The sequence below is a fragment of the Laccaria bicolor genome, genomic scaffold (assembly GCF_000143565.1).
Source record: "Laccaria bicolor S238N-H82 LACBIscaffold_6 genomic scaffold, whole genome shotgun sequence".
Classification (NCBI taxonomy): domain Eukaryota; kingdom Fungi; phylum Basidiomycota; class Agaricomycetes; order Agaricales; family Hydnangiaceae; genus Laccaria; species Laccaria bicolor.
Genome location: NW_001889877.1, coordinates 58,618 through 81,380, shown reverse-complemented (window position 1 = coordinate 81,380; position 22,763 = coordinate 58,618). Strand labels below are relative to the sequence as shown.

Here is a 22,763-nt window from a genome sequence, read left to right as displayed (position 1 = left end):
GGCGGCTCTTTGCTTATGTATCATTTAACACCAACAAGGCACTTCAAGAATTTGAAAATTTGCCTGTCGCACTTCTCAAACCTGCATTTGATGTTCTTACTGCACGTTTACGGGATTTTTTGTTGGCGTAAATGTGGCAGACGCCAATATATCAGCTGCGCTTCTGGGATGTCATAGCAGAAAGATGATTATGCGTTGGAAGCAAGGGCCAGAGAGAAAAGCAAATCGTAGACCGGATGGGCCGGACCGGATTGTTTAGGGGAGGTCAAAAATTACGAACCTTTTATGGCAGCTGGTGTGGGACCCGCGCGGTACGGGGATTTAAACTCAGACGTACCAGCCTGTATATCGAAGTTCTCATATGCAGGCTGGTCACGAGCCTAACTTTCACAAATCGTTCGGGTTGCTCACGCCGCCTCTCACACAACCTGCGATGTCTTACAGGACTCCATTGAGCTTTTTTCTGGACCATAGAATGCAAAAATGGAAAGAACAAGTTTGAACTTGGGGAGTGACTTGATGATTGAGCAGGCAAGGATCAGAGTCAATAGAACAAGTGAGTTCAAATCGTTGCAGAGAGGCATTTCGTTTATGATCCATTTCGATTTACCTGATGCCTGGTAGCTTTTAGATTGGGACTGTTGTACTGTGATCGATTGATCTGCAAGAATTTTTTTGGCAACACCTCGTAACATGCAAATGTTCTCATTTGTTGTTGTTCAATAGCAGTGCCATTTTTGCCCCTCTTGACACTCTCGCTATGTCATGTTGACTGAATGAAACCATAGTCGTCCTTCTCCTTCATCTGACCTTGACACCCAGTTTCCGTCTCTTGACGTTGCCGAACTTTACCAGCACTAACGTTGAGTTGATCTTATACATCAGCAGTGCTTCATCTCCCCTCTTCGAATGTCGGGTTACATTGATCCTTTTCATTCTTTTGGAGGTGATAGAGATCAAAAGGCCTCAAAAACAGGTATATATTCTGGTGAGCATCATGCGTAATGTCACCAGTGTGGCAGTTCGGTGTCATTCATTAATCGCAATGTCCGGATAGTTTACTTCCATGCCGCTATGCACGTTGAAAACGGCGAATTCGGCCTGGGTGCAGGCTCATATCATGATGTCCATGGTGGCGTTGATTCTCCGAGGTTCTTCAGCCCCAATCGCAAGCCTGCAGCAAAGCTAGCAATACAAAGTGTGTGAATATTTCCAATCACACTCTTTCCGCAGCTGATGAGCTTCCGAAGCGCTATCATCAAAGAACAATATGAATAGAATCTTCGAAAGTGGCCGGGAACACACTTATTCATGCAAAATGAGACTGATATGTGGATCATATTTTGTGAGTGCAAGGCCTGTGATTATTTTTAGTTCTTGTTTACCATTGCTATGTACTGATGCGCAGTATAGGGCTCTGGAGGTGTTGTTCCGTCGTGTGAAGGAACGAAACTTATGTCTGCAAGCTTTGACATCTGGCCAAGACTTTCCGTTTGGAGATTTTTTTTCTGTGCGCAGTCAATGTGTTCTTCAGGTTGTTTTTTCAGATACAATTTCTATAAAAGGTACCTCAGTTGCTTACTCCATCCAACCCAGTTTTTTCTTTTCGTTCAAGTCTCATTCACTTAATTTCTGTCAGATGGCAGCCAACCGTTTCCTCATGCTCACTGCCTTCGCGCTCTGCGCCATTCAACTCGCGAACACTGGTCCTGTTCCCCGACCATCGACCTCTTGTGACACCCAGCAGGTGGTATGAGCTTATTACAATGCTAAACAATCTCTTACCTCTATGTCCAGCCGCCTTCCGCTATCCCTTCCCCCGTGAACGGACCCACACCGGTTCAACTCCTGGATCCTTACGCCCCAAAGTCTCCAGCTGATCCTGTGAAATCGGTAAGAAGGTTTTAACTTCACTTAGCATTCGATACCTGACCCAATGGTTAAAGTCTCCTCCTCCAGCGAGCAACCCTCCTGCTGGTCCAGTGCCAACGTACCCCTCAGAGAGCAACGCTACTCTCAAGGGTCCCAACGGTCCTTCGACAAATAATCCAGTGCCAAATGGCTCCGCGACAACCCGCCCAGTACCCAACGATCCGCCCAAAGGAGTCCCCACACAAGGGTATTCTGCTGGTCCCGCCGTCGCGTCTTCCCTTCCTGTTGGTGGCCCACCTGCCAAAGATCTCCCACAAGGTGACCGCGCTCCTAAGCAGCCTGGTGGATCTAGTCCACTCAAAGGTGGTCCGGTAACAAACAAGTCGCCTGAAACTGCTCCTCCATCCAATTATCTTGTTGGACCTGGCAATCACCAAGCGGTAAGCTATCTAACACTGTAATTTCTTCGCAATGTATTAATTCTCTCACTCTGTTTCCAGCTTCCTCCAGTATATAGCGCTCCAGGAGGACCTACGCCATCGTATATTCCTCCTGTCAATGGTCCTGCACCAACTGGCGCTCAAGGAGGTCCTGCGTCATACTCTCAGCCACCCACTGGCAGCAACGCACCAGGAGGACCTCTTCCTCCTCCTGCATCGTCGTCTCTCCCTCCCGTCAATGGTCCCGCGCCTACTGGAGCTCAAGGAGGTCCCGTGCCATACTCTCCGCCACCCACCGACAGCAACACCCCAACTGATCCTAAAACTCAGGGAGGACCTGTCGCTCCTCCATGCATAGTATGCGTCTGCTGTATTCCAGAGAGGAACAGGTTAATCAACATCCACTGAATTGTTCATTATCACTTTCGCTTCCAGGCTCCCCATCCGTGCTTCTACATCCAAAATCGTGCTATGACAATTGTCGCAGGCATTGCCACATACAAAGGAGGGCTGGGGGTTGTGAGCTTGCCTGTCATCCATTTGGAGACTGGCGCTCGTTTCATCTTGTAGGCTTGAATCCCATTTGTGGAGATGTTTGGAATTATCTGGCGACGAAGGTGGGACTCAGGAAGAAGACGATGCGATCTGGGTGAGGCATTTTCGTCCCTAGGCTTTCTCGGGGGGTCGCTTGTATTTTCGTTGCAGGAATTGATATCGCTTTGATATCGCTTGTACCACCGCCCCCAAGATGCGGGTTTTCCACCTAGATCCCCATCATCTGCCTTAAACTTGCATCACTGTTGCGAACAAGGCGATCGTCAGAACCATCAAACTGGAGAGTTCTCAAAGTTTGTCCTATGTTATAATTATCAGGAAGGCAGGAGCACTTCCAGAGGACGAGATTGCGGGAATCGACGTCAGTGAGCTGGGCATGCCTGTCTTTGATCCGATGTCCTTGAGAAAGGCAACATTCCGGCTGTTATCTAATTCGACTTCAAGTGTTCATCAGGCTTGTCATCTGGCCAGACAAGGCACGTCAGTCTCAAATTCTCGACAGACATTGCAGGACAGAGAGGAGGCGAACATTGAAGGTGAACGCATGACCCAGTCTCCATCATGTGATCACAAAACGGTAGCTTGAGGGCCTAAAGGGTTGACTGTGGCGTGGAGAGGGAGACGATGATGTAGTACATGGTATCTGGTTGAAGAGGAGAAGGAGGATTAGATGTGTTGGTTGGATAAGATGGATATTCTGACTGTATATAGCGAGTCACATCAGAATTTTTTGGTGTTCAAGTGGTTGAGAAGGATAGGAAGGATTCATTACTCATGTATACAGCTTATAATCCAAAAATAATTCAATCACGATTACACTGGGTAGAAAAAGGACATGTCCAAAGTTCATTCTGCGAAATCAAGCAAAAAGCAGGTAAACTATCAAAGAGTTGTCAAAAAGGACTTGATCAACTAACGAGCCATAATAACAAGCAATTGGAACTCGAATGCCAACGCTCCCGGAAACTTGAACAAAAGACCTGAGCGCAAGCAGAACGTGCTGTTTGGGATTGGACAAATGAAAAAGAAATCCATATAGCTTTTCCGGTATTCTGAAACTGCCCCTCAAGACTAACGATGTATTTAGCTAGCAATTCCATCTCAGTGATAAGAAACCCACATTAATAGTCACTCTATACATCTGCTTTTATTGAAGTCCCCAGGCCATTGGGATCATTGCCTTGACTAATGGGTGGCCCCTGTCAAGACTCTTGTAGATCATTATAAATAGAGACAAGGCAAGCACCAATTGTTACGACCGGGAAAATCTTTGAGGAGTTTCAACAAACATGATAGTCAGCATGAAAGGAACAACAAACCTGGCCAAATGTAATTGGAAACCGTGGGCCATTATGGATGACTGGATTCCGCTGAATAGTTTGCTCGATAGTCACAACCACATAAATCCATTGGACAACAAAACAGAACGTGATGTAGATATTGACGAAGAGGATATTGATGAAGGAAGTGCGAGGGCCAGCTGAAAGGCGGTACGAGCCAATGAGCGGATGGAAGGCTTTGATCAAGAATACCAAGAGAAAACCAACTCCTGCGAGTGTAATTACCGGGACACTTAGAACCACTGTAGCACTGATACCAAAGAAAACTTCAGGAGTAGTGTCATCAACAGTCCTTGAGTGGTAACGGGCATGCTACTCACCAAGGGATACCACATGCCCCGAACCAATCGCTGATAGCTCCCTTCCAAAGACTATCAATTTGGTAGCCGCGTTGCACTCTGGCTGGGATCCAAACCTCCTGGCATGAACCCAAACGTAAAGCCCGAAGCCATGCCAAGGCCAATGTAGTAACGAAAGGACCACCTTTGCAGTGAGGCCAACGTCGGACGCTGGGGCCCCCATACTTCTCTTCTGCATGGATCCAACGACTAGCATGAGCTTGCAAATAAGTTGTAAGTAGCAGAGATATAAAACGATGATAGTATTGTAGAGGGAGATGGAGTGGTTTGCAGCTTGCGCTATTGCTGATACCATGAGAGCAACGAAAGTGAATAATGTTGCCCAGGATGAACCTTACAAAATTTTGCATAGTTGGTCTCAGGCATTTGAAGAGATGTGTGATTTACGAACCTCTTGCATCACTACCTGGAATGCATGCGTTAATAACTGCATGAAAAATCCCAACTATTAGTCAAGCGACTCCGAGAGAATGCAGTGCTTAGGCGCCTGACCTGTGAGGACGCTTGTCATGTAGAATGTTATTCGGACACCTGTAAATGCCTTCTTAAACGAAATCTGTGCAATGCAAGGGCTGTTGTCGCTCACCAAGACCTGTGATATCCAAGTCCTCGATTAGGCCTTGGCAAACACCTGACGGGTCTGGTGTTGCGTCCCTCAACTGAAAGGCTCCAGGCGTATTACTGTTTGGCAAGTCGAGTGCACTGGATACAGCTGATCCGGAAAGAGCAGATGTATTAAATGGTGAATCGGAGGAGACTGCCCGAGCAGGAAAACATGTCAGAACTCGGTTGGAGGCCAGATGGGAAACACATAGAGCGACAGGAGGGGGAGATAAGAGGCCTGCGAAGGATTCAACGTTTCTGGCGCACGTAGGAGGGGATGGCGGCTGGGGTACAATCAATGGGAATAGGTAGAGGACACTAGGCAATCTCATAGTGGTGTGGCCTATGTGCTTGAGAAGTTGGGACTGATCATAAAAGACTGCTCAGCACTCTGTAATGACTAGGCAGGCTAGTGAATCCGAATTCAGACGAAACACCAAACTTATGACAGGCAATATGATCTGTGAGACACATGAAGACCACTGTTGTGACTTTGCACTGTAGTTCGTATGCTGGTAGGCATGATGGACGTAGAAGTTCAAAATAAAGATCTAAAGCCACATGTCAACGGCTTCATCCTGGCTTCCAAACGGCCGGGTACGAGCAGTTTCTTATCTTCAGCTCATAAATATCAACGAGCAATGTAGGATCGACAAGCTCATGTCATCTGAGACTAGTACTAGCTTATCATCTTGACCATCTACAAATCTGTAAGCGCAATACAAACCAAACAAACGAAGGGCATACTACGGAGTACACTGGGGAGGTGGAGACGGGCATAGATATAGGTGGACTCTTAGTACGAGCGAATAAATCAAGAAAGCAGATTAGTACTACAATGTAGAATGAAGCAAAGGAGATCCAACAACGAAAGATTCCAACCAATCATTCTGAGGGTAAACGGGACAATTCTTCAATCTGAGGTCGCTCTATATTTTATCGAGATCTCGCCTGAATAACTGTAAGAACATGGATGTCAATTCAAATTGTTCTAAAAGACAAGGATTGACAAGCAGTACCTTTGCTCTCTCAGAATTTGGGGGATTTAAATATTCTCAAACTGGGCATGTGGGCAATGTCCATTACGCCCAGAGGCATACACCAGGACCACACCGTTCTTGGAGGTCAGCCAGAGCGTCTTGAGAGCATCATCGGTCCTCTCCTTTTCCACAATAATCATGCCATATCACCCTGAATCAACAAACGTGTTCTCCGGGTATTCGTCGAACTTGTGTCTGACCACAAGTTGGGTGGTGGCGGCGGATACTTCCTAGTTGGGGGTTGGATAATAAATGATGACCGATGAACTCAACGTACTACATCATAATAGGCTCCTTGTGGTCTGTGAAAAGCTGAGAGAAGTCCACAAACAAAGAACAATACGCACATCTTAGTGGTGATCCGATCTTGCAGCAGCTGCAGATTTCCTTTCCCAAGGACTGATATCGATGTGCATGATGGGATTAATAACCGTCGGTCTGGATCATATCACCCCTGGAAATAGGATGGCAGGAACCCCAGAGCCGAGAAATATTTTTGTAGCTGGCCAACAAGTGAATACGTGAATCAAAATCCTGGCGGTAGCAAAAGATGAAACTCGAGTTCAGAAAAAAAAATACGTGAAGAGTACGCAGGAAAACCCATGATGAAATAGCTCCTATCCCAAACCAACCGACCTACGTTTTCTTCAGCTCCAACAATGTTCTAAACAACATCTACCCCCGATTAGACGGAAAACTCCAGCACGTATACACCGTTCCTCGCATTCTTGCATGCTTTGAGCCGAAAGCCAGTCACCCTCGACACAGGGCACGAACACCTGCAATAGCGGAGCACGACGAAGGGGGAACAGTGGAGAGCGGAGGCCGAGACTGGTCTGCAAAACGCTGTTATCCAAAAGCCAGTCGCCTTTTATAGATGGAACAAACACCTGCAATAGCGGAGCGCGACAAAGGTGGAACAATGGAGAATGGAAGGGCCATATCCATGATTGGAACATGGACAGGCAGATGGCGTAGATAAGGGTGCACAGCTGGAAGGTCCAGAAACTGGACCTCTTACATTGGAGCCGAGGTCTTTATTGTCCTCCACTGATTCCTGCCGGAATCCGGCGGAATCCGGGCAATTCCTGGAATTCCGGAGGAATCAAATTTGGCAGAGGGCCCTGCCAAATTGATCAAATAATTCCGGGGAATCTAGAACGGAATTCCGATTCCGCTGGAATGGTTCCTGGAATCAGACGGACGGAATGATGTCCGGAATGCATCCGGAACGGAATCCGTTGATGGAACGCTGACAACGCCCACACAAATCAAGCGTCGGCATTTGCCGAGACTCGATTTGGGCGTTGTCAACAACCCTCAACCCTATTCCTTTCTTACTCCTCTCCCCCCACCATCGTTCACGTCAATCCACCCCCCCGCCACCACTATCCACCATCGTCACCCACCGCTATCCACCGTCGTCACCCACCGCTATCCACCGTCGTCACCCACCGCTATCCACCGTCGTCACCCACCGCTATCCACCTTCGTCACCCACCGCTCTCAACAACAACCACACGTCGCAACGCAGCAAGGACGACATGACAGCGCCACGTCACACAACAACCGAGCGCCCACGCTCTGAACCACGCACCACCGCCATCTACGTTCGTCGCCCACCGCCCAACGACCACTACACCACACAGCAAACGAGCGCCCACGCGATGAAACGAGAACCAACGCCCACACACCAACGCAGCAAGAACAACACGAAAACGGCATGGCGCTGGCTCGCAACGCCACGTCACCTGGTAAACGAGCACCCACGCAATTCAACGACCACGCCGATGCGCCCACGAACCAGGCGAAGCGAACGACGGTGAGATGGGGCAAGCAGGTGATGCAAACGACGACGACGACGACCTCGTCGTCGTCTATTTTATACCAAACAGGTGAGTACTACATACCCATCTCCACCCCTCTCCTTTTCTGACACATAGCCCAAATGCCACGTCGTCGTCAACGATGTGGCAACCAGACAGTGAACCATGAGCAACACCCTAGGTAAGTCATCTACGACGCCCACCCCATTAGTCTCTAATACACATTTCAGGTGCCACGCCGCCCGCAGCGACGTGGCAACCAAACGGCGAATGATGCCTGTCGTCATTCGCCGTTGTTCTCCATTTCATTGAGCATGGACCCCGCCTCGACCCCGCCATGTTCACCAATACAACCCATGGTTCCGAGCGGCCATCCCACGCCCCAAGCTCGCAAGAACGACACGCCTGTGCCACCATTCAGTTTTCAGTTGTCACGTCGCCTATGCGACGTGGCAACTAGACGACGAATGGTGACATTCGTCATCATCATTTATTTTTGGTGAGCATGGGGCCCTCCCTCTTCATTCATTTGTTTTCTGATAAGTCTTCCAGATGCCATGTCGTCTACGTGACTTTAACTTAGTCTAATTAGTTGTAGTCTGTTCCATTTTTTACCTCTGGTGCCACGCCGCTGTCAACGTGGCCAACGACGAATGACAACAAATGTTGTCGTTCGCCGTTGTCTCCCTATGTATTTTCTCAATGTATGAGGGTCCAGACTTGTCTGGACCCTATTTATTTGTTTGGTTGTTTACTGTCGGAGAAACCTCTGAACCCTAGACCCACGTTGGCGTCTTTTTCTCTTGCTTCCCAACCACCACCATGCCTCCATCTCCACCACCAACTATGAGTGCCCGTGACCAACGAGCTGCCAACCGTACTACTGCACTTCCTGTTGTGCCTGCCAAACCCAAGTCCACCAGCCGGAAGCGACAACAATCCAATGCTGATGAGTCAGCTACCAAATGCAACAAGACTGTTGGGAATGATGGTGATGAGGACATTGATGATGTTGCCATTGCTGTAGAGGAGTCAAATGATGCAGAGAAAGGAGGGAAGAAGGGGAACTCGAAGAAGGGGAAGAAAACAGGGGCCAAGGGGAAAAAGAGGTATTTATTTCATTTTTCTCAGCTTTGTCTCTTTAAACACCCTCACCACATCCAGTAGAAAGACATGGGCTGATCGTCAGCATGAAGACAAAACTGAGAATGCTAAGGGCACTCCTGCTCATCTTCAGCCGTGTGTATTTTAATTTCTCTTGTTTTATTGTTTTTTTATTTTTTTGATAATTTATAACTCATGGGATAATTGGTTTACAGAATTGAGCGAAAGTTACTTGCTGCAGGCACCTCTGTGGCACCCCCTGAACGTCCTGCTCGTTCACATGTTGGTTCTGTGCTGCCTCCTCGACCTACTGTTTCTAGCAGTCGTACTTGTGTTGATCGTGAACCTAAGCTGACTGCTGCAAAGATTGATACAAGCTCTGACAATGACGATGCTAGTGATAATTCTGGGTCTCAGGCTGACAGTGGGGATCATAGTGACTCTGACTCTGATAATGATACTGGTGGCCAGAGTGCCAAGATTACGTCTGCTACTGTTCGCATAGGTCCACCTTCTAGAGCTAAGTGAACTCAGCCCAGTGAACCTATCACTGCTACTGCTGATGCTTCTGATGATAGTATTTTGGATGTGAAAATGCACAGTCCTCCTCATGGACAGTCATCTCAGCGTGGCCGGGCCCGCAATGTTAAGGCTATTGGAAGTTCTAGTGGTTCTCAATTAGTTAGATCTAGTGGAGCATCTAAACCATATGGAGCCACTATCCGTGGCAAGGCTCTGGGAAATGCCCCAAACATAGGGGATTTTGATCCAGCTGGGGATGACATTTCTATTGATATTGAGGGCACTGTCAACTTATTCCCTTCTGATACCCGCCCAACCACCATAGATATTGATGAAGCAGCTGTCATTGCAGTAACAATTCCATTTGAAGGGGCTTTGGCACCCCTTCTTCAACATGTTGCAAAGTATTATTCTCCAATGTCTGGTAAGCACTTCAAATACAATTTAAAATCTAAATTTTGATTATCTTCTCAGATAACAATGATCGTGTATATATTTTGGATCAGCAGAAACGCAAATGGATAGTCAAGGGTAGATTTAGGGATGCTTTGGCATTTCAAGATTCAGTGGTTCACTTGTGGCAAAAAACTGAATTTGGGCCAACTCTAACTATTTTTCTTGTAAGTTCTGTTATAGTATTTATATTATCTGCTTTGTTAATATGCACTAGGAATCTGATCCTGAGGTTGCTTCAGCTATTCCCCCATCTTTTCTCTCCCATCACTCCAGTTCTTTGTCAAAGTCTCGTTCTAGGTCGTCTCGTTCTCCTTCCTTGCCTGCTGCAGTTCGTCAGTCTTTGTTGATATCTGGCCAATCGAGTGGCCGAGTAGCTTCTGAGGGTCCATCTACCCTGACTACCATTCAAAAGGAAGCACTTTTTACATTCTTGAACATCTCTATGGATCTGCATTCACTCACTCCTACCCTTCGCAACACTTATCTGAAGTACAAGACATTGATAAATGCATCCAAAGCCATGCAGGGTTTACGATCTAGCCAAGAGTGGGCTGACCATCTTACTGAACATGGTCTTGAACACTGGTTTCCTGTCTTTGTTGACTTGGTGAATATCTTCATCGCAAAAAGTCAATTTTACTCCAGCTGGAAGGCATTATTCAGCCGTGCCCAAAATTATCCACAGATGAAAGCATGGCTTGATGCCAGCTCAGATGCTGAATCTGATTCGGAAGTTTGGGCTGAGACCAAAGATCCTGATCATTACACTATTGTGGACTTGGCAGAATGGCTCAAAAGAAAAGATGCGGCGAAGGGAAAGAGGTCGGCTGCTACTAGCTCAGGTGCTGGAAAGAAGTCAGGTGGTAAACAGGAGAAAAGGAAGAAGGAGAGGAAGGTGTCTTCGGAGGAATCAGATGAGTCATCTGGAGGGAAAAAGTCGAAGTTGAAGTTGAAGGCAAAGGCAAAGTCGAAGAAGAATTCACCTGTGTAAGTTTCTATCCTATGAACCATTACTTTGATATGTAAATTGTGAAATTTTGTAATTGTAGCTCTGTTTGGACTTGGACTTTTCTTGTAGCTCTTTCTTGGTTGACTCACTTTGGTCTTATGACTCTCTCTGTATTGAGTCAACATTGGATTATAATCTGGCTTTTGATATGGTTTCAGATGGCATCATTAGCGCATGGTGCACGAACTGAAACCCCATTCCCAGATATATCTTTTTCTGCATTTAATCAAATTATTGAATCAACCTTTGGATCTAACATCTCTTTGGCAACTGTCTTGACCCTTTTGTTCACAATTACAGAAAATGTAGACTTGTTGAATCTCCATTTTCGACAACAACACCCAGAATTCCAAGGTGAAAACAAGACTCAGACCACTGGATGGATGATTGCTTTAGCTAGGGCATTAATTGATCAATTGGGCTCCACAGCTATTTCTTTATATAATGATGAAGATGAAGATGATTCAACCTCCCAGGCCAAGGTCAAGCTGGTTGCAGGAAAGCTGAATGATATGGCTGTCAATTTGAATTTAACTCCATATGATGACCAAGATGCTTACATGGGAAAGCTGCTTCCTGTTTCCCAGAAAGTTATTCAGCCTGTTCATATGATATGTCCTGGATCACTAGTGTGTGGAACAGCAACATGTAAGCCCAGATCACTGGTGCAAGCCACACAGAAATGTGACATACCCTCAGTGACATTGATTAAAGATCACAAAATCTATAAAAAGGTTTCAGTTTTGACAGCAAAATGTCCAGATTGTGAAACATCTTATTCTGCAGATCATGAACACTTTTTTCATGAGTTTGATGGAGCTAAGCAACCAAAGCGAGTTTACCTCAACTCAGCAAAGTATCTGAAAATTGGCAGTAATCTCTGGGTGGATCGATTGTTTTCAAGCTCTGTTATCAATGCAATGTATAGCTTCCATGGCTCTGCTTCTGCATATTCACAATATTGGAATGTTACCTATGGAACAAAGTCAACAAATCTATCCCGTGCTCACATTTGGCAGGCCTTTGTACAAGATTCTTTGCGCACAATTGCAGCAGAATCCAAGATTGACCTAGAACTCAATGATCCTTTGAACATAACAGAAGTCACCACACAGGCATTTGATCTTTTAGGGGAACAGGGAATTATTAGAGCAGCAGATCAGCATGCATGCAGTGAATGTAGTCAGCCATATAAAAAAGCTAGTGATGCTGTTATGAATGATCCTGCAGCTGTAGTGGGAGTTGATGAAAATCAAGCTGTACCACCCTTGGCAGAAGATAACAGAGTTCCACCACAACCACACCCAGCATCTCCTACTTCTCAGGATAACTCTGATGATGATATGGATGTTGACAAAAGAAATGTCACAATGGTTGTACTTGATGGAGTTGTTATGGGACCAACGGTGAATCATTTCAAGGTTATTCTGACTATAATAATTACTAACTTGACATTTATAGCATTGTGCAATTGATGATTGTGTAAATGATCTTTCAAATTCTCGTGGTGCCTCATTGTGTGATGTGCACAATGAAGAATATGGGTCCCGATGCCTTGTACGTGACTGTACAAACAACAGATTTGGAGACACCTCTGCATGTGAAGGACATCAGGCAGAGTGGCGAAAATTTACAAAATATCAAACTCGTCAAACTCGTTCAGGTATTCGGAGAATGTTACAAAGGCCTGGGGAAGCTCAACCTTGGAATCCACAAAGAAGAGGACCAAACCCACAGCGCCATGATGATGCTAATGAGGAACCACCTTTACCTCCTAACTATTTTAGTCCAGCAAGATTCTACTGTGTGGAAACCATTTGTGCACCATGTGGTGTTGTAATTGCATGGACAAAGTTTGATAGGTCTGAGTCAACAACAAATATTTTGCGCTTTTTAGAGGCTGTTTATCCAACCCCAGAATCTCGCCCTGACTATATCTGTATTGACAAAGCATGTCAAGTTTTTCGAACTGCTGTTAGCAATGGAAGTTGGGATGCAATATGGAAACACACAACAAGATTTATTGTTGATACTTTCCACTATATTACCCATCGTGTAACTGATTTTCTTTGCCGAACATATTGCAATCCTTCTCCTGGTGATGGTTCAGCTCCAAACCTTGTCATAATTGAATTTGATGACAATGGTCATCCACATGCTAAGCGAGCATTCAATACCCAAGTATGTGAACAATTGAATGCATGGCTTGGTGGATTTGAGCCAATTCTCAAACACATGAAACCTGGAAATTTCAACTGGTTTTTACATGCAATGTTGTTTTATCACACAAAGCATGTCCTCACTCAACAGAAACGCAAAGCAAAGTCTCAGGAGATTAATGGTGATGATGAAGACTTGGGTTTGGATGAACAACATGCAGAATCTAATGTCTCTGAATCTGATTGAAATAAATAAACCCATGAAAATGAAAATTGGAAAAGTGATGTATTAGTAAGTAACTAGTCTTGATGCAGTAGTAAGTAACTAGTCATATGCCTTATGCCTTGGTTTAGTAAATGATTTAGTGCTACACTTCTATTTGTCTGACCTAAATAAGGTGATTCAGGGTCCAAACTTAATTAACCAGAAGTCCTAGTATTCAATTTCTGTTGATTCCTGTCCATTCCTACCGGAATTCCTGGATTCCTACCGGAATTCCTGGAATCCGGCCGGAATCTCCGGAATCCGCGGATTCCAGTAGGAATCAGTGGAGGAATGGAAAGTATTGGACAACGCCCACATCAACGGACGACGACGACGACGTCAGCGGACGACACCCACGTCAACGGACGACGGCGAGCACGTCAACGAAGACACGACAGGAACGACGTAAAGCACAGGCCGACGAACAGCGACGAGGCCCAGTACTCCCCACCACACTCTCCCCCCTCCATCAGTCCCCAACACTCCATCCACCCTCCCTCTCTTCCCTCCCTCCCTCCTTCCCTCCCTCCATCCTTATTCCCTCCCTCTGTCCCTCTTCCCTCCCTCCATGCCCCCTCTCTCTCCATTCCTCCCCCTCTCTCTCCATTCCTCCCCCTCTCTCTCCATTCCTCCCCCTCTTTCCCTCCCTCCCCTCTCTCTCCCTCAGTCCCTCCCCTCCATCACTCCCTCTCCCATCACCCCTCTCCCCATCACCCCTCTCTCCTTCACCCCTCTCCCCTTCCCTCCATCCCTCCCCCCTCCCTTTAACACTCTATGTAGTAGGATAATTTTGTAGTAGAATAATCTCATGTAGTTCTAGTGAATACACCTGAATTATCCATGTTCAAATTTGAATATCATAAGCAATTCCTAAGTTTAAGTTATCAGCATAGAATAGAATAATAGATTGACTGACTGCATTACACAAGTAATTCAGGAGGTCTTGATAAGTGCAGATTAAGTCATATGACATCTAGCTAAAGTGGAATGGTAGGGGGAACTGAGAAGTATAGATTTGTACTGAAATTTCTGTCTATTCCAGTTGGATTCCTGTCAATTCCGGCCGGAATCCACGGAATTCCTGGATTCCGGCCGGAATCCGCGGAATCCGGTAGGAATCAGTGGAGGAATGGAAAGTATTGCATATTGTTCATCGCCACTGACATTGCTCTATCTTTTTTGCACCCCAGGTTGAATGTGCCAGTGGTTGCGGGAATTGGATAGGCTTTCCAATGAGTGGCTCCGATTGCTAAAAATCGCGGGCACATATTCATGATCTGAAATCTATGACTAATTCGATTTGAGTTGTGTACAGAATTGGCGGAGAGTACCGAATTTGTGCAAAGCCTCAAAAGGTCTACGGAAAACAATGGGAGAACACTGAAAGACAAAAAACCTGCTAGTCGACGTCAAGCTCCAAAAGTCTTTGGTGCAAGCACAATCCGTTGAAGACCGAAATCATCAATGTGTTACCTAGGATCACGGTCAAGGTTGGACGTCTTCTTTGGGCACTTAGCACTTATTACACATGTAATCGGCTTCGGCCCTGAGAGTGCTGCCAAATTACCAAACAAACACGACCGGGACTTCAACTTGACCTCAACCAAATCTTTCTCTAACACTGTGACGTGTCACATCGTACATCATGGAGTCTATCAATGCAGATGGAGAGCTCGCTGCTGAAATGGTCGTCCTCCTCAGGAAGGAGCTTAAAGTCGCTCAGAAGAGGATTCAAGAATTGGAGGAAAAACAGGTGCCCCATATGATCGCATCTGTGTATCTGTATTGAGCCAAACCCTTCATATAGGCCGATATAATTGAACTTACTAAATGAGCTGAAGGGGCAGAGACCGCGATGAGAATCTTAAAGAAGTGTGCTGAGGATGAGAGAATGGAGAAGGAGCAGTACCGTCAGTTAGCGAACCAATGCAAAAAGGTAAGAATTACGGCTCAACTTGATAGAACAAGCCTCACCTCGTGAGCTGGTTGTACAGGAGCAAGGTGACAATAGCCTCCTACTATCACAAGACAGCAGTCAGGTGCACAATGTGTGTAGGAATTCGGTTGCAAATGCTGAATATCAATCAGATCCAAGAGACGGAGAAGAGACGACGGTCAGCCAGTTCACTGCTTTTGCATTTGTTTATTCATCTCTCTGCATGCGTAGCATGAATCCTGCCATGTATTCAACAAAAAAATCAGTTCTCTTCCGAGATACCCAGGTCGGCCAAACCCTGTAGACTTCCTCCCCATTTGTCACCAAGGTGTCGACCTATGTGCCTATCTTAACGCAGTGAGTTCGACCTTGCATTGAAAGGCTCAGTATGACTAAAAGCTGGAATTAGGATCCCCAATCTTCTTTGTTTGTTCATTTATCCATCTTAGATGCACTACAAAAATGTTATATCTCCCTGGCCGTCTTACATGGTGCAAATCGTCAAAACACCACGCTCTCGCATTTGGCCCCATGTTCACATTGGACTCCAACAAAATTTTATGGAAAAGGAAGTTTGATTTTAACGGACTGTACAGTCAAACCGTTGCATTGTTCTACAATTATGAGGATTTTATTTATTACGGAGGCCAGTTCAAGTGTCACAACAATCGGCAGAAAAACCCAGACAGTGATCGCATTCAAGATATTGTACGTCCCTTTTTCTACAATTGATTGAGATAAAGAACCTTTATTTTTATCTTTGTCCTCAGCTGATATCTGAAATGGCAGATGTTACGATAACCCCGTCGACCATCTAAATGGGGCTCCTCCAGATTATGAGGGAAATGGTTGTTCAGCTTTACATTCAGGGTATCCTCAAGGTTGAGAACTTGGGCCTGCAGTGCGTTGGGTTCGACCACGAGCTCTATAATGCACTTGTCAAATGGTTCAATATGAATAATCCAACCTTGAAGCGAAAAGGAAGTCATCAGTTGGACTCCAATAGAATGGTCCAAAGAGCAAAATCGTCATCATACAGTGATAGGTTTTAGTTGTGTTACATGGCTGTTGTATGAACCAATCATTCGTGCTCACTGTCCTCAAATGCCCAAATGGAGTACAAGTTGTACAACAGAAAAACCCGCCAGTCGAAGTCAGGTTCGAAAGTCTTTGATGCATACACAATCAGTCGAAAACTCTTAAAGTCATCAATGTATTACAGGATTACATTTTCTTTCCATAAAGGCTATGTTTGGGCCTCTTGTTTGGGCGCTAATGCATGCACCCTGAGAGTCCTGCCAAATTTGAAATGATTGCCAAACAAACACCATGGGGACTTCAACCAAATCGTTCTCCAACATTGTGACATGTCACATCGTTCCCCATGGAATCTATCAAAGCAGACGGAGAACTTGCCGTTGAGATGGTCGCCCTCCTCGGGAAGGAACTCAAAGTCGCTCAGAAGAGGATCCAAGAGTTGGAGGAAAATCAGGTGCCCCATATGATCTCATTGACGAATCTGTATTGAGCCAAACCCTGCATATAGGCCAATGTAATTGAACTTACTAACCGAGCCAAAGGGGCAGAGACTGCAATGAAGATTTTGAAGAAGTGTGCTGAGGATGAGAGAGCGGAGAAAGAGTGGTACCATCAGTTAGCGAACCAATGCAAGAAGGTAAGAACTATTGCTCAACCTGGTAGAACTACTCGTGAACCGATCACACAGGAGCCAGGAGACAATAGCCTCCTCCTATCACAGGACAACAGTCAGGTGCACAATGTGTGTGTAGGAATCTCGGTCCGAATGCTGAATATCAATCAGATCCAAGAGACAGAGAGATTGAGTAGAGAAAAGGTGAGTCACCTTCAATCCATGATCAGTCTGTAGGTTGAAATTTCTGCTAGGATGAAAAAATTGCAGCATTGGAGAAATCCGTCGAAAAGTATCGTGAAAAGTACCAAAAGGCACGCGAAGCAAAACAGCGATTTCAGGAAGTAAGGACTACCATCCTGTGTGGAATTCAAAATCTAAGAGAATGTTTTAGAGATGCGATGAACAAGAAGAGAAAATCAATTCGCTTACGGATCGAAAAGACGCTCCTTCCCAATGTCAGGCATCTGATGGAATTGTGTCCAGGTCTGGGACAACGGTCTGCCAACTTGTCGATGGTTTGGGCGCTTTTTTACTCATCTCTCAGTGTGTGCGTAGCGTGAATCCCGCCACATGCTCAACAAAAGGCTTGGCTCTCTTCCGAGATGTATGGGCCACCCAGACTTTGAAGACATCCTCCCCGTTTGTCACAGAGGTGTCAACTTATGCGCCTATCTCAATGCAGTGGGTTTAACGTTGTTTTTAAACACTCATTTTTACTAATTCCGGGAACCTTCAACCAGGACCCCCAATCTTCACTGTTGGTGCTGTTCCACTGCACCTTTTTATTTATTTTTTGATTGTTCATCCATTTCAGATGCACTAAGAAAATGTTATACGTTCCTGGCCGACTTATGTGGTGCACATCATTGAAACTCCATGCTCTCGCCTTTGGCCCATCTTCACATTCGACTCTGACAAAATCCTGTGGAAAAGGAAGTCTGCTTTCAACAGCTTGTATAGTCAAACTGTTTCACTGTTTTATAACTGCAAGGATCTAGTTTATTACGGAGGCGAGTTCAAGTGTCACAACAATCTGCAGAAAAACCCAGCCGTCCAAATAGATACTTTACACCGCCCCTTTTTCACAATTGGTTGAGTCAAAATCTTGAAGTTTTATTTGCGTTCTCAGTCGATGTCTGAAATGGTGGATGCTACGATATCAACAAACATACAAAAGGTTCACCACATCACGAGAAAAATGGTAGTTCAGCTTTACGTCCAGGGCGTCCTCAAGGCGGAGAACTTGGGTCTACAGTGCGTTGGGTTTGACCACAAGCTTTATAACGCACTTATTAAACGGTTCAATGCCAATAACCCATCCTTGAAGCAAAAAGAAACTGTTTGGGTGGACTGCGGTAGAAAGGTCAAGAGAGCAAAGCCATCGTTTCCCAGTGATCGTTTTTAAACATGGATATCATATACATAATCCCCAATCGTTTGATTTGTAGTTGCTTCAACCTTTATCAACTTGCCCTCAAATTTCAAGCCTGAGTTTGTACAACATCTCTCAGGCATGATCCCACTCTTTCAATATCCTTCCCTATCCATGTTGGGGGAGTTCATCAGTTTTAGTAGTGCCGCTGCTTGACGAGCCGAGGCTGTCCAGCGTTATCACCTAGATTCGCACACCCATTCTGGAAGGCATACCACTGGACACCTTGCACCAGAATTAAAGTGTCCTGGTTCTACGTGGTAGGAGCTGCTTGAATTTTGTCACAGTTTGAAAGACGAAGAAGATCATAGGGCAAGTGCTGAAATTGCAAACGAGGAGACTGACAGCATATTCAGTTGAGCTGAATGCCTGTGAACAATGATGCGAAGAGGCGGAGATATACACACCTGTCTGATAGCTGCCATGGTCTCTGCTACTGTCTGCTGAAAGCCAACATGCATGGTTACGGTTGCCGATCGTGGGCCACTTCGAAAAAGGTCGTAATTCTGGCTTGATCTTCAAGAATGCGTGGAAAAGATGAAATATGATGGCTTTTGTGTGAGAGACTTAACTAGTACACAACTAAAATGCACTACCACTCTGAATCCATCTGAAATCTCTTTCAAACTCTCAGCATTTGTAGAGCATGAATAGGGTTGCTGAACCTTTTTGGAAGAGTTCAGATTATCACATGACATTCAGGCTGCTCATGCCGCCTCTCACACAATTGCTGCTGCCTGCAAGGGGGTGCTGGCATCGGAAAAAAAGACCTGGGGTCGATTTTTTTTAAGGCAACTTGAGGTGGACTGACTAACTAATGTAATCAGGCACGTGTCTAAAAATAGAAACGTGACATCATCAGCATGAGCGCTTCCCCCTGTGCCCTCTCCCAGACACCGCACAAGCCACGCAGACCCAGTTCCAGGGTGCTTGCCCAAGTTCAACACATTTGAGATGGAACTAGGCATATAATGTGAGTTGAAAATCAGTGAGTTCTCATAATGCAATGCACTTACCCACTGGGTCTCACAACCAGCTTGTTTGCATTTAAGGACCTCGTCCTCCGAGCCATTGAGAACTATTCTGCAAAGACAACTGTCCAGTGTGTCATGGTCTTCTCCTTTTTGAGGGACATGTTTGCGCTTTGACCACCCTGACTCTTCCTCAGGATCTTCGACTTCTGGCAGCTCAGCAACCTCAGTGCGAGGCATCTCATCAGTGAGTAATGTCACTTTTGTGCCGCTTTCATTTTCACCACTGTTCTCACCGCTGCTTTCAGCGTTTAGATTGTTCTGAGACTGTTGGATGCACAGAAAGTAAGTCTCTGTCATCAATTAAAAGGTATTGATAGAACTCACCTGTCATTAATTGGCACTTCTGATTCTCCCCTCCAAAATCCGTCGTACTGTAGATTCTTAAATATTGTTCATGTTGTTGGTCCACCGTGAAGTAGTCTAGCACTGGTTATGAGGATGCGAGTGCAGCGCATTGATTTCAATGTAATTTGACATTGATGACCCAAATATGGCAGGAAATTACTGAACACCTTATATCACTCATTTTTATGGTGCTTAATGGCCTCTATTGAAGCTGTAGTCATTACAAGGTGCTCAATTTGATGATTTAAGGCCCTCTGCTCAAGGCATCCTTTTTTTTCGCAGCCTGCGGCTGGACTAACTAACTGGATCCTGGTATGGGATTCCCGGGCCGGCACCCCCTTGGCTGCCTGGGACGGCTTACAGGACTCCATCGAGCTTTTTTGTGGCTAGTGTTTAAAGGTTCAGTCCATAGGACCACAAAAAACTGGTGGACCGAACTGAACCGGTCCATGGTCCAGTCTTTTTTTCGGTTGCAGTTGCCCCAAATTGGGGTTGGTCCGGTTGCCGGTTGCCTCATTTCGAAAATCTTTTAAAACCGTTCAAAGACCGGTTTTAATCGGTTGCAACCGGTTAAACTGTTGGGATAAGACCGTAAGTAAGAGCTCAGGCGGTTACACGTATGGGTAAACGACTGTATAAGTCAATCTCTACCTGTTGGGATAAGACCGTAAGTAAGAGCTAAGGTAGAGATAAGTAAGTAATGTATCAGAAGAAATATAAGTAAAGGAATACACACCTCAGGCGGTTACACGTATGGGTAAACGACTGAGGTGCGAAGTACGGAAAGGAGCGAGAAAATTGTATATACGGAAGTAAAAGACGGTGTCAGTAAATAGGAGTAAAGAGAGAACGTAGCGTAGGTTTCTGAACCTCAACACTCCCCCTGAAACCGTAGCTCCTAAATATCGATGAATTCCATTCCCATAAGTTTGATGAGGTACTCCAACGTTGGTCGAGAGAGAGATTTTGTGAAGATGTCGGCAACGTTCTCGGATGTGTCAATTGGGACAACAATGATATCCTCGAGGTTAACGGCCTCACGAATCCAGTGGGTCTTGACATCGACATGTTTGATTTTGGTATGACCACCAGAGTTTTTAGAGAGAGCGACGGCAGCGTCGTTATCGCAGTAGACGGTGATGGGGAGGTCGAAATATTGATCAATTTCATAGAACCAAGCGCATACCCATTTAGCTTGTTTCCCAGCTTCGAAAACGCCCACATATTCGGCCTCTCCGGTAGAGGTACTGACGCGCCTCTGAGTTTTCGCTTTCCAGCTGACTGGGCCTCCAGAAGATATAAAGACGAACCCAGCGGATGATTTTCGACTATCGGATTCGTCGGCGTATGATGAATCAGAATATCCGAAGGGTTTGATAACCCCATCCTTCCGGTAGGTGATCACGAGGTTACTGGTTGTTTTGAGGTACGCAAGGAGGTGTTGAACGAGTTTCCAGTGCATTGGTCGAGGATCGGATGCATAACGCATTAGTACCATGACAGAGAATGCAATGTCAGGTCGAGTCCCATTGGCAATGTGGTTAAGCATTCCCAACGCGCTCCTATAGTCCTTATCGCGCATAAATTCAGAGTCGGGAGGAGGAATAGGTGTAGGCTGTGATTCAACGAGAGTGATGCCTGGAGGGAGGGGCGTATACTTTGGGTTAGCGTTCTCCATTCCGAAAGTAGCCAAGGCCTTCATGATGAGCGGCTTTTGATGGATAGATATGTCGCCAGAAGGGTGGTTGACGATCGACATGCCAAGGACTTTATTAGGTGTGCCTAGATCGGTGATTTCGAATTTTGCTGCAAGTTCTCGTTTTGCCCTTTCCATTGCGGCAACTGAGGAAGATCCTGCAGATACGTCGTCGGTGTAGGTTGACGAAATGGTGTATCCCTCGGTAGTATGTTGGATCCGTACACATGGGTCCGCTCGAGATTGGCGGTGACCGAGTTCAGTAAATGTTTTGTTGAGTAGACGAAACCAGTTATTGGCGCCGTCCATGGTTCCGTATATCGTAAAGTTCATGAGTAGAACAGTGTCGATGTTGGGGATTTTGTAGTGGTTTTCGAAACCCTGTGGAATTTCGAGATAGTTAACTCCCTGGGGTTTGGAGTTGAGGTACGCTCCAACGAAATCGATAAGCCAGAAATGGAGCTTCAAACTTGCAATGAGCGCAAACAGCATCCGAACTGACTCATACCTGGCAACCGCGGCAAAGGACTCATAGTAATTTTCTCCAAGCTTCTGGGAAAAACCTTTGACTACCCCACGGGCACGTCGTCTGATGAGACTTCCTTGTCCATCAACTTTTAGATCATATACCCACTTCCCTTTGATGGTTTTTACACCAGGGGGCCGGGGAACTGCAGTAACCACCCCACGCTCGTCCCATCGAGCGATTTCCCTTTCCATGGCTGGGAACCATAGGTGACGTCGACATAAATCAAACGCCTCTTCGAATGTCATCGGGACAAGACGATTTAGTGGTTCTGGAGGGAAAGCGGCATTTAACGCAGTGTGCGTAGAGTCGTCTTCATCGGTGTCTTCCAAAATAGGAATTGAAGCGTCATCTTCTTCAGGTGGAGTTCCACTCTTAGCTGCAATTCTTGCTGATTGGCGTGATGCAGGGGGATAAATGATTCTGGGACGAGGGACATGTTTTTGAGGTTGGATAGTAGTATCTGAAGCAATTGGGTTGGCAGGAACGGTGGGAGGAATAATCGGGTCGTCTACAGTAGAGGTAGGCTCGAGAAGGAAATCATAGTTATTGTCGCCGTCGTCCTGGTGGAAGTACTCCCCCTCAGTTGT

At 45.9% G+C, this 22,763-nt stretch overlaps 7 protein-coding genes across 7 annotated transcripts in view; 4 read left to right on the top strand and 3 right to left on the bottom strand.

Annotated features, from left to right (window-relative positions):
* Window positions 1–584, bottom strand: part of LACBIDRAFT_324521 (uncharacterized protein) — a gene marked incomplete at both ends in the record, with an annotated part of 1,421 nt that extends 837 nt beyond the window's left edge. The window contains 2 exons of the mRNA XM_001877953.1: window positions 338–341; window positions 443–584. Coding sequence (XP_001877988.1) covers window positions 338–341; window positions 443–584 — 146 coding nt within the window. The remainder of the gene's footprint in view (window positions 1–337; window positions 342–442) is intronic.
* Window positions 585–1,318: 734 nt separating this feature from the next.
* Window positions 1,319–2,720, top strand: LACBIDRAFT_315331 (uncharacterized protein; the record flags this gene model as incomplete). Its single annotated transcript, XM_001878309.1, has 6 exons — window positions 1,319–1,356; window positions 1,414–1,565; window positions 1,647–1,750; window positions 1,798–1,893; window positions 1,947–2,312; window positions 2,373–2,720. 6 exons carry the CDS (start codon window positions 1,319–1,321, stop codon window positions 2,718–2,720), a joined length of 1,104 nt encoding a protein of 367 aa, XP_001878344.1.
* Window positions 2,721–3,623: 903 nt separating this feature from the next.
* Window positions 3,624–5,501, bottom strand: LACBIDRAFT_293245 (uncharacterized protein; the record flags this gene model as incomplete). The annotated part of the gene is made up of 6 exons (XM_001877952.1): window positions 3,624–3,940; window positions 4,001–4,135; window positions 4,187–4,499; window positions 4,528–4,765; window positions 4,958–4,972; window positions 5,153–5,501. The coding sequence occupies 5 exons, from the start codon at window positions 5,499–5,501 to the stop codon at window positions 4,070–4,072; spliced, it is 981 nt and encodes a 326-aa protein (XP_001877987.1). The 3' UTR covers window positions 3,624–3,940; window positions 4,001–4,069.
* Window positions 5,502–7,932: 2,431 nt separating this feature from the next.
* On the top strand, window positions 7,933–8,347 carry LACBIDRAFT_315329 (uncharacterized protein; the record flags this gene model as incomplete). The annotated part of the gene is made up of 3 exons (XM_001878308.1): window positions 7,933–8,104; window positions 8,153–8,216; window positions 8,266–8,347. The coding sequence occupies 3 exons, from the start codon at window positions 7,933–7,935 to the stop codon at window positions 8,345–8,347; spliced, it is 318 nt and encodes a 105-aa protein (XP_001878343.1).
* A 510-nt stretch (window positions 8,348–8,857) lies between these two features.
* On the top strand, window positions 8,858–13,532 carry LACBIDRAFT_315328 (uncharacterized protein; the record flags this gene model as incomplete). The annotated part of the gene is made up of 8 exons (XM_001878307.1): window positions 8,858–9,144; window positions 9,200–9,274; window positions 9,355–9,663; window positions 9,718–10,085; window positions 10,136–10,281; window positions 10,332–11,104; window positions 11,167–12,532; window positions 12,588–13,532. 8 exons carry the CDS (start codon window positions 8,858–8,860, stop codon window positions 13,530–13,532), a joined length of 4,269 nt encoding a protein of 1,422 aa, XP_001878342.1.
* Window positions 13,533–15,405: 1,873 nt separating this feature from the next.
* Window positions 15,406–17,700, top strand: LACBIDRAFT_324516 (smc-chromosome segregation ATPase; the record flags this gene model as incomplete). Its single annotated transcript, XM_001878306.1, has 12 exons — window positions 15,406–15,486; window positions 15,586–15,598; window positions 15,639–15,664; window positions 15,791–15,843; window positions 15,936–16,194; window positions 16,320–16,387; window positions 16,622–16,644; window positions 16,890–16,978; window positions 17,033–17,161; window positions 17,246–17,266; window positions 17,309–17,341; window positions 17,392–17,700. The coding sequence occupies 12 exons, from the start codon at window positions 15,406–15,408 to the stop codon at window positions 17,698–17,700; spliced, it is 1,104 nt and encodes a 367-aa protein (XP_001878341.1).
* A 1,730-nt stretch (window positions 17,701–19,430) lies between these two features.
* On the bottom strand, window positions 19,431–19,783 carry LACBIDRAFT_315326 (uncharacterized protein; the record flags this gene model as incomplete). Its single annotated transcript, XM_001877951.1, has 2 exons — window positions 19,431–19,532; window positions 19,589–19,783. The coding sequence occupies 2 exons, from the start codon at window positions 19,781–19,783 to the stop codon at window positions 19,431–19,433; spliced, it is 297 nt and encodes a 98-aa protein (XP_001877986.1).
* Window positions 19,784–22,763: the final 2,980 nt, after the last annotated feature.